At 54.2% G+C, this 15,081-nt stretch overlaps 1 protein-coding gene across 1 annotated transcript; it reads right to left on the bottom strand.

Annotated features, from left to right (window-relative positions):
- Nucleotides 1-10,926: 10,926 nt before the first annotated feature.
- NOP10 (NOP10 ribonucleoprotein) lies at nucleotides 10,927-14,626 on the bottom strand. The gene is made up of 2 exons (XM_054294290.1): nucleotides 14,533-14,626; nucleotides 10,927-11,199 (listed from the first exon to the last, which is right to left on the bottom strand). The coding sequence occupies exons 1-2, from the start codon at nucleotides 14,584-14,586 to the stop codon at nucleotides 11,059-11,061; spliced, it is 195 nt and encodes a 64-aa protein (XP_054150265.1). The 5' UTR covers nucleotides 14,587-14,626; the 3' UTR covers nucleotides 10,927-11,058.
- Nucleotides 14,627-15,081: the final 455 nt, after the last annotated feature.

Here is a 15,081-nt window from a genome sequence, read left to right as displayed (position 1 = left end):
TCTTCAAATGTCCCCAATGTTTCCAACGACCCCAAATGTCCCCAAATCCCCCCCAATGCCCCAAATGTCCCCAACCCCCTTGATGTCCCCAAATCCCCCCAAATGTCCCCAAAATGTCCCCGAATGTCCCCAACCCCTTCAATGTCCTCAATGTCCCCAAATCACCAAACCCGCAAATGTCCCCAAATGTCCCCAAAATGTCCCCAATGTCCCCAAATCCCCAATTCCCCCAAATGTCCCCAAATGTCCCCAAGCCCTCAACGTCCCCAAAGTGTCCCCAAATCCCCAACCCCCAATGTCCCCAAAATGTCCCCAAAGTGTCCCCAACCCCCAATTCCCTCCAAATGTCCCCGAATGTCCCCAATCCCTTCAATGTCCCCAAAATGTCCCCAAATCACCAAACCCCCAAATGTCCCCCAATGTCCCCAAATGTCCCCAAAATGCCCCAAATGTCCCCAAATGTCCCCAAATGTCCCCAGTGTCCCCACCACCAAGGTCCCCTCTATGTGCCCAAAATGTCCCCAAATGTCCCCAAATCCCCCAAATCCTCCAAATGTCCCCAGATGTCCCCAGATGTCCCCAGGTCCCACCTGGCCTTGCTGCGGCACTTGCACTTCCCACCTGAGGGGACACAGAGGGGACACCGGTGACACCGGGGACACAGGGAGGTGACACCGGTGACACAGGGACACAGGGAGGTGACACAGGTGACACAGGTAACAGTGACACAGGGGACAGTGACGCAGGGGACACAGGTGACAGGTGACACAGGTGACAATGACAATGACACACAGGTGACAATGACACACAGGTGACAATGACAATGACACACAGGTGACACAGGTGACACACAGGTGACAATGACAGTGACACACAGGTGACACACAGGTGACAATGACAATGACACACAGGTGACACAGGTGACACACAGGTGACACACAGGTGACAATGACAATGACAGTGACACTCACTGAAGAGCACGGCGATCCCCAGCACGCTCAGCACACACAGTGACAGTGACACACAGGTGACAATGACAATGACACACAGGTGACACAGGTGACACACAGGTGACAATGACAGTGACACACAGGTGACAATGACAATGACACACAGGTGACACAGGTGACACACAGGTGACAATGACAGTGACACACAGGTGACAATGACAGTGACACACAGGTGACACACAGGTGACACAGGTGACAATGACACACAGGTGACACAGGTGACAATGACAATGACAGTGTCACTCACTGAACAGCACGGCGATCCCCAGCACGCTCAGCACACACAGTGACAGTGACACACAGGTGACAATGACACAGGTGACAATGACAGTGACACACAGGTGACAATGACAGTGACACACAGGTGACACAGGTGACAATGACAATGACAGTGACACTCACTGAAGAGCACGGCGATCCCCAGCACGCTCAGCACACACAGTGACAGTGACACACAGGTGACAATGACACAGGTGACAATGACAATGACACACAGGTGACAATGACAATGACACACAGGTGACAATGACACAGGTGACAATGACAATGACAGTGACACACAGGTGACAATGACACACAGGTGACAATGACAATGACACACAGGTGACACAGGTGACACACAGGTGACACACAGGTGACAATGACAGTGACACACAGGTGACACATAGGTGACAATGACAATGACAGTGTCACTCACTGAACAGCACGGCGATCCCCAGCACGCTCAGCACACACAGTGACAGTGACAGTGACACACAGGTGACACAGGTGACACACAGGTGACAATGACACAGGTGACAATGACAGTGACACACAGGTGACACAGGTGACAATGACACAGGTGACAATGACAGTGACACTCACTGAACAGCACGGCGATCCCCAGCACGCTCAGCACACACAGTGACAGTGACACACAGGTGACACACAGGTGACACAGGTGACAATGACAATGACACAGGTGACAATGACAGTGACACACAGGTGACAATGACAGTGACACACAGGTGACACAGGTGACAATGACAATGACAGTGTCACTCACTGAACAGCACGGCGATCCCCAGCACGCTCAGCACCGCGGCCACCACGAGGCCACCGACGCGCAGGTGACACCAGTCTGGGGACACGGGGACACCTTGGGGACACCTGGGGACGGCTGGGGGACCTTGGGGACACTTTGGGGACACCTTGGGGGGACCTTGGGGACACTTTTGGGGACATTTAGGGGACACTTTGGAGACACTTTCGGACGTTTTGGGGACATTTTGGGACATTCTGGGGACAGCTGGGGACACCAGTGACACACCTGGGGACACCTGGGGGGGCCTTGGGGACACCTTAGGGACACCCTGGGGACATTTTGGAGACGTTTGGGGACACCTGGAGGAGACTTTGGGGACACCTGGGGACAGCTGTGACACACCTGGGGACACCTTGGGGACACCTGGGAACACCTGGGGACACTTCAGGGACACTTCAGGGACACCTGGGGACACCTGTGGACACACCTGGGGACAGCTGGGGACATTTTGGGACACTTTGGGGACACCTGGGGACAGCTGGGGACACCCTGGGGACACCTTGGGGACACCAGTGACACACCTGGGGACACCTTGGGGACACCCTGGGGACACCTTGGGGACACCCTGGGGACATTTGGAGACAGGGACACGTTGGGGACACCATGGGGACATCTGGAGACACCTGGGGACAGCTTGGGGACACTTTGGGGACACTCTGGGGACATTTGGGGACATTTGGGGACACCTGGGGACAGCTTGGGGACACTTTGGGGACACTCTGGGGACACTCTGGGGACATTTGGGGACACCTGGGGGCACCTTGGGACATTTTGCGGGCATTTAGGGACACACTGGGGACACCTGGGGACACTTTGGGGACATTTTTGGAAATCTGGGGACTCCTTGGGGACACCTGGGGACATTTTAGAAACACCTGGGGACACCTGAGGACACTTGGGGACACTTTGGGGACACCTTGGGGACATTTGGAGACACTTTGGGGACACCTGGGGACACCTTGGGGACACTTGGAGGACACCTTGGGGACAGCTGTGACACACCTGGGGACACCTGGAGACACCTGGGGACAGTTTGGGGACATTTGGGGACACACAGGGACTCCTTGGGGACACTTTGGGGACAACTTGGGGACATTTTGGGACATTCTGGGGACAGCTGGGGACACCTGTGGCACACCTGGGGACACCTTGGGGACACTTTGGGGACACCTGGGGACACCTGGGGACAGCACAGGGACACCCTGGGGACACTTTGGAGACATTTGGGGACACCTGGGGACACTTGGGGACACCTGTGACACACCTGGGGACACCTTGGGAACGCACAGGGACACCCTGGGGACACCTGGGGACACCTTGGGGACACTTTGAGGACATTTTGGGGACACTTTGGGGACAGCTGTGACACACCTGGGGCCACCTTGGGGACAAGTTGGGGACAGCTGGGGACATTTTGGGGACATTTTGGGACACTTTAGGGACACCTGGAGACAATTTGGGGTCACCTGGGGACACCTCGGGGACACTTTGGGGACACCTGGGGACAGCTGTGACACACCTGGGACACCTTGGGGACATTCTGGGGACATTTGGGGACATTTGGGGACATTTTGGGGCCATTTGGGGCCCTCCCAGTTTGTCCCAGTTTGTCACTCACCGTACTGGAATGGACTGGAGGCACCTGGGGAGGAGGGGAGGGGTCAGAAACCAGTACGGACCAGTATAAACCAGTATGGACCAGTACGGACCAGTACGGACCAGTACAAACCAGTACGGACCAGTATGGACCAGTATGGACCAGTACGGACCAGTACAAACCAGTACGGACCAGTATGGACCAGTATGGACCAGTACGGACCAGTACGGACCAGTACGGACCAGTACAAACCAGTACGGACCAGTATGGACCAGTATGGACCAGTACGGACCAGTACGGACCAGTATGGACCAGTACAGACCAGTATGGACCAGTACGGACCAGTACGGACCAGTACAAACCAGTACGGACCAGTATGGACCAGTATGGACCAGTACGGACCAGTACGGACCAGTATGGACCAGTATGGACCAGTACGGACCAGTATGGACCAGTATGGACCAGTATGGACCGGTATGGACCAGTATGGACCAGTACGGACCAGTACGGACCAGTATGGACCAGTATGGACCGGTATGGACCAGTATGGACCAGTACGGACCAGTACGGACCAGTAAAAACCAGTATGGACCAGTATGGACCAGTATAAACCAGTATGGACCAGTATGGACCGGTATGGACCGGTATGGACCGGTATAAACCAGTATGGACCAGTATGGACCAGTATGGACCAGTACGGACCAGTACGGACCAGTATGGACCAGTATGGACCAGTATGGACCAGTACGGACCAGTACGGACCAGTATGGACCAGTATAAACCAGTATGGACCAGTATGGACCAGTATGGACCAGTATGGACCAGTACGGACCAGTATGGACCAGTATAAACCAGTATGGACCAGTATGGACCAGTACGGACCAGTACGGACCAGTACGGACCAGTATGGACCAGTATGGACCAGTATAAACCAGTATGGACCAGTATGGACCAGTATAAACCAGTACGGACCAGTACGGACCAGTACGGACCAGTATGGACCAGTACGGACCAGTATGGACCAGTACGGACCAGTACGGACCAGTATGGACCAGTATGGACCAGTATAAACCAGTATGGACCAGTGCGGACCAGTATGGACCAGTATGGACCAGTGCGGACCAGTATGGACCAGTATGGACCAGTATAAACCAGTATGGACCAGTATGGACCAGTATAAACCAGTATGGACCAGTATGGACCGGTATGGACCAGTACGGACCAGTACGGACCAGTATGGACCAGTATGGACCAGTATGGACCAGTACGGACCAGTATGGACCAGTATGGACCAGTGCGGACCAGTATGGACCAGTACGGACCAGTATGGACCAGTACGGACCAATATAAACCAGTATGGACCAGTATGGACCAGTATGGACCAGTATGGACCAGTACGGACCAGTACGGACCAGTATGGACCAGTATGGACCAGTATAAACCAGTATGGACCAGTATGGACCAGTATGGACCAGTAAAAACCAGTATGGACCCTCCCTCCCAGTACAAACCAGTTTGGGCTTTCTTTCCCAGTATAAACCAGTATCCCCAGTTTGTCCCAGTCCCTCCCAGTATAACCCAGTTCCCCCAGTCCCTCCCAGTACAAACCAGTTCAATCCCAGTTCAATCCCAGTCCAAACCAGTCCAAACCAGTATAACCAGTATCACTCACCGGGGGGGTCTCCTCTGGCCAGGGACAGCACTGGGGGGGGGGAGGGGACACCAGTTAAACCAGTATGGGGGGGGCACCGGGCCCAGTTCAGACCAGTGACCCCCAAACCATCCCAGTTCACACCAGTATAAACCAGTACAAACCAGTATAAACCAGTATAAACCAGTATAAACCAGTATAAACCAGTTCCCTCCCAGTCCCTCCCAGTCCATCCCAGTAACCCCCAACCCCCTCCCAGTTCCCTCCCAGTCCCTCCCAGTATAAACCAGTTCCATCCCAGTCTGTCCCAGTCACCTCCCAGTATAAACCAGTCCCAGTTCGTCCCAGTCCATCCCAGTTCCCTCCCAGTATAACCCAAATCCCTCCCAGTTTGTCCCAGTTCCCTCCCAGTCCCCTCCCAGTATAAACCAGTCCATCCCAATTCCCTCCCAGTATCTCCCAGTTCCTTCCCAGTATAACCCAGTTCCGTCCCAGTCCATCCCAGTTTATCCCAGTAACCCCAAAACCATCCCAGTTCAGACCAGTTTGTCCCAGTTCCTCCCAGTAACCCCCAATCCCCTCCCAGTTTGTCCCAGTCTCCTCCCAGTATAAACCAGTATCTCCCAGTCCCTCCCAATTCTCCCTCAGTCCCTCCCAGTATAACCCAGTCCATCCCAGTCCCCTCCCAGTTTGTTCCCAGTATAAACCAGTACCTCCCCATCCCTCCCAGTATCTCCCAGTCCATCCCAGTTTATCCCAGTAACCCCCAATCCCCTCCCAGTCCCTCCCAGTTTGATGCCAGTTCCATCCCAGTCCCTCCCAGTTTGATCCCAGTATAAACCAGTATCTCCCAGCCCCTCCCAATTCTCCCTCAGTTCCCTCCCAGTCCCTCCCAGTTCATCCCAGTCCCTCCCAGTTCCATCCCAGTTCAATCCCAGTTCCATCCCAGTCCCTCCCAGTTCATCCCAGTCCCTCCCAGTTCCATCCCAGTTCAATCCCAGTTCCATCCCAGTTCCCTCCCAGTTCCATCCCAGTTTGTCCCCCTCCCTCCCAGTTCCCTCCCAGTATAAACCAGTCCATCCCAGTCCCTCCCAGTTCCCTCCTAGTCCACCTCAGTACATCCCAGTTCCTCCCAGTTTGTCCCAGTTCCCTCCCAGTATAACCCAGTTCACCCCAGTTCCGTCCCAGTTCCCTCCCAGTCCGTCCCAGTCCCTCCCAGTTTGTCCCAGTACCTCCCAGTATCACCAGTGCCCGCAGCCGCTCTCGCTCCATTCCGTGACCTTTGAGGGAACTGGGACAGACTGGGATGGACTGGGATGGACTGGGACAAACTGGGAGGGACTGGGACAAACTGGGAGGGACTGGGAGGGGATTGGGATGGACTGGGATGGACTGGGACAAACTGGGAGGGACTGGGATGGTTTTGGGGTTACTGGGATAAACTGGGAGGGACTGGGAGGAGAATTGGGAGAGACTGGGAGGGCACTGGGACAAACTGGGACAAACTGGGACAAACTGGGAGGGGATTGGGGGCAACTGGGGGAGAATTGGGAGTGACTGGGATATACTGGGAGGGGACTGGGAAGGGATTGGGACAAACTGGGGGGGACAGGAGGGGAACTGGGATGAACTGGGAGGGACTGGGAGGGGACTGGGATGGACTGGGTTATACTGGGAGCGAACTGGGATGGGATTGAGGGATACTGGGAGGGACTGGGGGAAAATTTGGAGGAACTGGGAGGGGACTGGTTTATACTGGGAGGGCACTGGGAGGGACTGGGGGTGCACTGGGAGGGGTCTGGGTCATACTGGGAGGGCACTGGGATGGACTGGGAGGGGATTGAGGGATACTGGGAGGGAACTGGGACAAACTGGGAGAGACTGGGGGGAACTGGGAGGGACTGAGGGAGAATTGGGAGGGACTGGGAGGGACTGGGTTATACTGGGAGGGACTGGGAGGGGATTGGGTTATACTGGGAGGGACTGGGAGGGAAATGGGATGGGTTTGGGGGATACTGGGAGGGACTGGGTTATACTGGGAGGGGACTGGGACGAACCATGAGGGACTGGGATAAACTGGGATAAACTGGGATGGACTGGGAGAGCACTGGGATGGACTGGGAGGGACTGGGAGGGCACTGGGTCATACTGGGAGGGAACTGGGAGGGAACTGGGAGGGAACTGGGACAACTGGGGGAGAATTGGGATGGACTGGGAGGGAACTGGGACAAACTGGGATGAACTGGGAGGAACTGGTTTATACTGGGAGGGAACTGGGAGGGACTGGAACAGACTGGGAGGGACTGGGGGTGCACTGGGAGGGAATTGAGGGATACTGGGAGGAGGGAGTGGGACAGACTGGGACAAACTGGGGGGTACTGGGAGGGAACTGGGAAGGGATTGGGACAAACTGGGGGGGACAGGAGGGGAGCTGGGATGAACTGGGTTATACTGGGAGGGACTGGGATGAACTGGGAGGGACTGGGAGGGAATTGAGGGATACTGGGAGGGGACTGGGACAAACTGGGAAAGACTGGGGGGAACTGGGAGGGACTGAGGGAGAATTGGGAGGGGCTGGGTTATACTGGGAGGGGACTGGGATGGACTGGGTTAAACTGGGAGGGGACTGGGACAAACCATGAGGGACTGGGACAAACTGGGATAAACTGGGATGGACTGGGAGGGGACTGGGGAGAACTGGGAGAGACTGGGACAAACTGGGAGGGGACTGGGTTAAACTGGGGGGGAACTGGGAGGGACTGGGTTGTACTGGGAGGGACTGGGAGGGACTGGGTTATACTGGGTTATACTGGGAGGGACCGGGGCTGGGTGAGTCACTGGGATTCCTGAGCAGGGCGGGACTGGGACAAACTGGGGGGAACTGGAACAAACTGGGACGGACTGGGAGGGACTGGGCGGGAACTGGGATGGACTGGGCGGGGACTGGGTTATACTGGGCGGGACTGGGGGGGAACTGGGACAAACTGGGGGGAACTGGAACAAACTGGGACGGACTGGGAGGGACTGGGCGGGAACTGGGATGGACTGGGCGGGGACTGGGTTATACTGGGAGGGACTGGGGGGGAACTGGGACAAACTGGGGGGAACTGGAACAAACTGGGACGGACTGGGAGGGACTGGGCGGGAACTGGGATGTACTGGGCGGGGACTGGGTTATACTGGGAGGGACTGGGCGGGTACTGGGAGGAACTGGGAGGGACTGGAAACAACTGGGGGGAACTGGGGGGGGGGGGGATGAGTCACTGGGATTCCTGAGCAGGGCGGGACTGGAACAAACTGGGACAAACTGGGACAAACTGGGGGGGACTTGGGGAGGGACTGGGAGTTATTGGGGGGCTACTGGGATGGACTGGGATAAACTGGGATGGACCGAGGGAGTTACTGGGAGCTACTGCGGGTTACTGGGATGGACTGGGGGTTACTGGAGGGTAACTGGGAATTACTGGAGAGTTACTGGGAGGTACTGGGAGTTACTGGGAGGGACTGGGATAAACTGGGGAGTTACTGGGATGGACTGAGGGAGTTGCTGGGAGTTACTGGGGGGTTACAGGGATGAACTGGGAGGGTCTGGGGGTGTTACTGGGAGTTACTGGGAATTACCGGGGAGTTACTGGGGAGTTACTGGAGGGTTACTGGGAGTTACTGGGATGAACTGGGAGTCACTGGGACGGACTGAGGGAGTTACTGGGATGAACTGGGAGTTACTGGGGGGTTACTGGGATGAACTGGGAGTCACTGGGACGGACTGAGGAAGTTACTGGGATGAACTGGGAGTTACTGGGGGGTTACTGGGAGTTACTGGGGGGTTACTGGGATGAACTGGGAGTCACTGGGGCCCCACTCACCTTCCCTGAGCTGCCGCTGGAACTGGAAATGGGGGGGGGGGGGGGGGGGGGAGACTGGGAAGGGGCGTGGCTAATGAAGGGGGCGTGGTCACGGAACGGGCGTGGTCATGGAAGGGGCGGGGCTAGAGCTGAGGAGGGGCCGGGGAGGGACTGGGACAAACTGGGGGGAACTGGGATGGACTGGGACATACTGGGATGGACCGGGATGGACTGGGAGCCACTGGGACAAACTGGGAGCGATACTGGGATGAACTGGGACAGACTGGGAACAGCACTGGGAGGGACAGGGATGGACTGGGAGTGACTGGGAGGGACTGGAGGGGCACTGGGGCAAACTGGGACATACTGGGAGCGATGCTGGGATGAACTGGGAGGGGCTGGGACGTACTGGGACAGACTGGGATGGATTGGGAGCGCTGGGGCAAACGGACGTACTGGGAGTGATACTGGGATAAACTGGGAGGGACTGGAGGGACACTGGGGCTGTACTGGTCTGTACTGGGATGAACTGGGAGGGACTGGGAGGCACTGGAAGGGTTAAAGGGGCTGTTCCCGCCTCCGCCACCTCCCATTGACTGACGCTCCCGCCCGTCACTTCCTGCAACCAATCAGCGCCCGGGAATAGGACTTGGGGGCGGGGCCTGGGGGTCGGCGCCATTTTAGAGACGTTTAGCCTTCAACTCCCGTCATGCCCCGCGGCCCCATAGACCCTATTGGAGCCGGGCCTACAACTCCCTTCATGCCCCGCGGCCCCATAGGCCCTAATGGAGCCGGGCCTACAGGTCCCGTCATGCCCCGCCCTCCCCACAGCGCCCGTCATCGCCTTCCCGTGCCCCATTGGCGCCCCAGACCCTGCGGGACCCCCGGCTGCCCCCCAGAGCCCACACGGGACCCCCAAACGCCCCAGAGCACACAGAGGCCTCCAAGCGCCGCTTTCGGGCCTACATCTCCCGTCATCCCCCGCGGCCACAGAGCCCTCTCATGGCCGAGTTCCGGCCCTGCCAGTCCCGTTCACGTCCCGCGCCCCAAGGAGACCCCTCAAAGACCCCCAGGTACCCCCCAAGGGCTCCCCGAGCCCACAAGGTCCCCCCAGGTGCCCCCCAAGGGCGCCCCGAGGCCACAGGGTCCTCCCAGGGGCTCTCCCGGACCCCCAAACGCTCCGTCACAGTCACTTTCGGGACTACAGCTCCCATCGTGCCCCGCGGCCCTATTAAGCACCTTAGAACCAGCGCCTCTATCCCCCATGATGCTCCGCGGCCTCATTAAAGCAAAGCCTTCGTCTCTTGTGATGCACCGCGCCTCTAATAAAGCAGCGCCTACAACTCCCATCATCCTCCGCGCCCCATAGATCCCTATTATATCCGCGCATACAACTCCCATCATCCCCCGCGCCCCGTTGAGTCCCATTATACACAGGCCTCCATAGATCTCTATTATACCTGCGCCTACATCTCCCATCATCCCCCGTGCCCCATAGATCCCGTTATAGCCGCGCCTCCAACTCCCATCATGCCCCGCGCCCCATAGAGCCCCGTTATACCCGCGCCTCCAACTCCCATAATCCCCCGCGCCCCATAGAGCTCCATTACACCAACGCCTGCAACTCCCACCACCCCCCGCGCCCCACAGATCGCCATTAATTCCCTCCCACACCGCAAAAACCCCCTCAAAACAATGAAAAAACCCCAAATTTCTTTGACCACCAACACTCAGACACCTCCGAGCTCCCAAATCCTTTAATAGTCACAACTTCCTCCTGTTTAACCCCTTCCTCCCACGCCGTTCAGCTCAGCGGGTTTGAGTGAGCTCCATCTGCTCCATGGGGGATTTTGGGGGGATTTTGGGGTCCCTCAGAGCAGGGCCCGGCCCCGCTGGGTGAGCAGGACCCCGAATCTCCGTTTCAGGGCCAGGCGGTGCCGCGAGAATTTGTCATCGGGGGAGAAGCGCGCGGGGTGGGCCGAGCGTGTGGGGAGCCCGGCCGGGGACACTTTCTGAGGGGAAAATTACACAAAATGCTGTAAAATACAGCAAAATCCTACAAAATACCCGAAATCCACCCCAAATCCCCCCTCAGGACAAGCAAACTCCCCCAAAATCCCCAGAATTCCCCCCAGATTCCTCTCCTCAGGACACCCGAAATTTCCCGCCAAATTCCCCCCTCAGGACACCCAACATCCCCCAAATTCCCCCAACATCCCCCAAATTCCCTCTCAGAACACCCAAATCCTCCCAAATCCCCTCAAATTCCCCCCTCAGGACACCTAAAATCCCTCAAATTTCCCCAAAATCCCTAAATTCCCCAAAAATTCCCCTCAGGGCACCCAAAATCTCACAAATTCTCCCCAAAATTCCCCCCATTAAATTCCCCAGATTCCCCCCTCAGGACACCCAAATTGCCCCAAAAATGCCCTAAATTCCCCCCAAAATGTTCTAATTTCCCCAAAATCTCTGAAATTCCCCCTCAGAACACCCAAAATCGTCCAAATTCCCTCAAATCCCTCTTGAGGATACCCAAATTCCCATAAACTCCCCCAAAATCCCCCTCAGGAAACCAAAAATTCTCCAGATTTCCCCCAAATTCCCTCAAAAATCCCTGCTCAGGACACTCAAAATGCCTCAAATTGCCCCAAAATGCCCCAAATTCCCCCCTCAGGACACCCAGAACCCCCCAGATTCCCCCAAAATCCCCAAATTTCCCCCTCAGGACACCCCAAATCCTTCAAAATAACCAAATTTCCCCCAAATGCCCCAATTTCCCCAAAATCTCCCAAATTCCCCCCTCAGGATCCCCCAAATTACCCCAAAATCCACAAACTGCCCCTCAGGACACCCAAAATCCTCCAAATTTTCCCCAAAATTCTCCAAATTTCCCCAATTATGCCCTCAGGACACCCAAATTCCCCCTCAGGACACCAAAAATCCCCCAAATTCCTCTCAAATTCCCCAATTTCCTCCCTCAGGACACCCAAAATGCCCCAAATTTCTCCAAATTTTCCCAAATTCCTCCCTCAGGAAACCAAACATCCCCCAAAATGGCCCAAATTCCCCCTCAGGATGCCCCAAATTTTCCAAATTCCCCCAAATCCCTCAAAATCCCCCCAAATCCTCTAAATTCCCTCAAATTCCCCCTCAGTACACCTAAAATCCCTCAAATTCCCCCAGATTCTCCAAAAATTCCCCAAATTCCCCCAAAATTCCTCAAGTTCCCCCTCAGGACAACAAAAATCCCCCAAATTCCCCCAAAATTCCCACTCAGAACCCTCAAATTCTCCCAAATCCCCTCAAATTCGCCCCTCAGGAAACCTAAAATCCCTCAAATTTCCCCAAAATCTCCAAATTCCCCCTCAGGACACCCAAACTCCCCAGAAATTCCCCAAATTTCCCCCTCAGGATGCCCAAAATCCTCCAAATTCCCCCCAAATCCCACAAAATCTCCAAATTCCTCCCAAAATTCTCTGAATTCCCTCAAATTCCCCCTCAGGACATCAAAAATCCTCCAAAATTGCCCAGATTCTCCCCAAATTCCTCCAAAAATTCCCCCTCAGGACACCAACCCCCCCCCCCAATTTCCCACAAAATTCCCTCTAAGGACACCTAAAATCCTCAAATTCCCTCAAAATCTCCCAAATTCCTCCAAAACTCCCCCAAATTATCCCCTCAGGACACCAAAATCCCCCAAATTCCCATTTTTAGTCCCAAATTTTCCTTTCTGGGATCAAAATTCTCCATTTTTAGTCCCAAATTCTCCCCTTTTTCACCCCAAAATTCCTTTTTTTGGACCCAAACTTTCCATTCCTTGGCACAAATTCTCCTTTTTTAGTCCCCAATTTTCTCTTCTGGAGCCCAAATTTTCCCTTTTTTCAGCCCAAATTCCCCTTTTGGAGTTTAATCTTCCCACATGAGCACCCAAATTCCCTTTTTTGGTACAAATTTCCCATTTTTGGTTCCAATCTTCTCACTTGAGTGCCCAAATTTCCCATTTTTAGTTCCAATTTCTCCCTTTTTGGACCAAAATTCCCCTTTTTTAGTCCCAAATTTCCCTTTTTTCAACCCCAAATTAAAAAAAAAAGGGGGAATTTGGGGTGAAAAAAGAGAAATTTGGGTCCTAAAATGGAGAATTTGGGTCCAAAAATGGGAATTTGGGTGCCCCGATGGGGAGATTGGCGCCAAAAAAGGAATTTTGGTCTAAAAAAGGGAAATTTGTGCCCTGAGAATTTTCATCTTTGGCCCCAATTTCTCCCTTTTAGACCAAAATTCCCCATTTTTAGTCCCAAATTTTCCCTTTTTTCACCCCAAACTTTCCCTTCCTGCACCCAAATTCCCATTTTTAGTCCCAAATTCCAATTTTTGAACCCAAATTCTCCTTTTTGGGGGCACAAATTTCCCTTTTTTAGAACCAAAATTCATTTTTTGGGTACAATCTCGCCACCTGGGCACCCAAATTCCCATTTTTGGTGCCAAAATCCCCCTTTAGACCCAAATTTCCCTTTTTAGTCCAATTTTCCCCTTTTGTAGACCAAAATTCCCCTTTTTTAGATCCATACTTCTCACCTGAGCACCCAAATTCCCTTTTTTGGTATAAATTTCCCTTTTTTGGACACAAATTCTCCCACTTTCAGCCCCAATTCTCCATTTTTGGACCCAAATTTCCCTTTTTTATACCCAAATTCTCCCTTTTTGGACCCAAATTCTCCTTTTCTGGTACAAATTTCCCTTTTTTGGACCCAAATTCTCCATTTTTGGAACCAATTTCCCTTTTTGAGTCCCAAATGTCCCTTTTTGGCCCCAAATTCTCCATTTTGGAACCCAAATTTCCCTTTTTAACCCCAAATTCCCCCTTTTTTAGTCCCAAATTTCCCTTTTTTTAGTTCCAAATATTCCTTTTCCGGTACAAATTTCTCATTTTTACCCCAAATTCTCCATTTTTAAACCCAAATTTCCCTTTTCAGCCCCAAATTCCCTCTTTATGGACCCAAATCCTCCCTGTTTAGTCCCAAATTTCGCTTTTTTAGTCCCAAATTTCCTTATTTTAGTCCCAAATTTCCCTTTTATAGTCCCAAATTCTCCCTTTTTAGTCCCTATTTCCCCATTTCCAGACCCAAATTCCCATTTTTTATTCCCACATTCCCCTTTTTTCTAACAAATTTCCCCTTTTCGCCTCACAACTCCCGTCCCAATTCCCCCCTCAGCCCACCCAACCTCCCCTCATCGCTCCCAAACCGCTCCCAAGGCACCCAAACCCCGCGGATCCCCTCAGAACCATCCCCAGAATCGCCCAAAGTTGCCCAAAATTTGCAAAAATCGCCCCAAAATCCCTTCGTTACCTTGAGGGTATAAACGCGCTCCCCGCGCTCGTTCTCGTAGCACTGCAGGAACATGGCGGCGGTGGCGGGAAACAGAACCGGAAGTCGGCTCAGGATTAAAAGATATGAGGGCGGGGTTTATAGCGGAAGTTAGCGAAGGGGGTGATGGGAAATGTAGTCCCAAAAGGGAGCAGGAGTGCAGAGGGAAAGTGCGTGGGGTTTGAAGCGGAAGTCGACAAAGATGATGATGGGAAATGTAGTCCCAGGACGGAGCGGGAGTACTAGGGGAAAAGGGCGGGGTTTGTAGCGGAAGTGAGCGAAGGGCGTGATGGGAAATGTAGTCCCGGACAAGAGCGGAAGTACTGGGCGGAAAAAAAGACGAATTTGGGGACAGAAAGGGAAAGTTTGGGTCAGAAAAAGGATAATTTTGGTCCAAAATGGGAATTTGTGCCCAGAAATGGGAATTTGGGCACTCAGGGGAGGTTTGGAGCCAAAAATGGGAATTTGGGTCCAGGAAAAAAGAATTTGGACCAAAAAAGAGGAAATTTGGGGTCAAAAATGGGAATTTGG

This window comes from Melozone crissalis, unplaced genomic scaffold (genome assembly GCF_028551555.1).
Source record: "Melozone crissalis strain CALT ecotype California unplaced genomic scaffold, PUWL_Pcris_2 ptg000231l_1, whole genome shotgun sequence".
Lineage (NCBI taxonomy): Eukaryota > Metazoa > Chordata > Aves > Passeriformes > Passerellidae > Melozone > Melozone crissalis.
This window is presented reverse-complemented; position numbering and strand designations above follow the sequence as displayed.

What these genes read in the sequence shown, in the direction of transcription:
- NOP10 (XM_054294290.1), bottom strand. Translation starts at nt 14,586, where the DNA reads ATGTTCCTGCAGTGCTACGAGAACGAGCGCGGGGAGCGCGTTTATACC. An exon ending in AGCGCGTTTATACCCTCAAG is followed by an intron (nt 11,200 to 14,532) that starts GTAACGAAGGGA and finishes TTTTCCCCTCAG; the next exon opens with AAAGTGTCCCCGGCCGGGCT.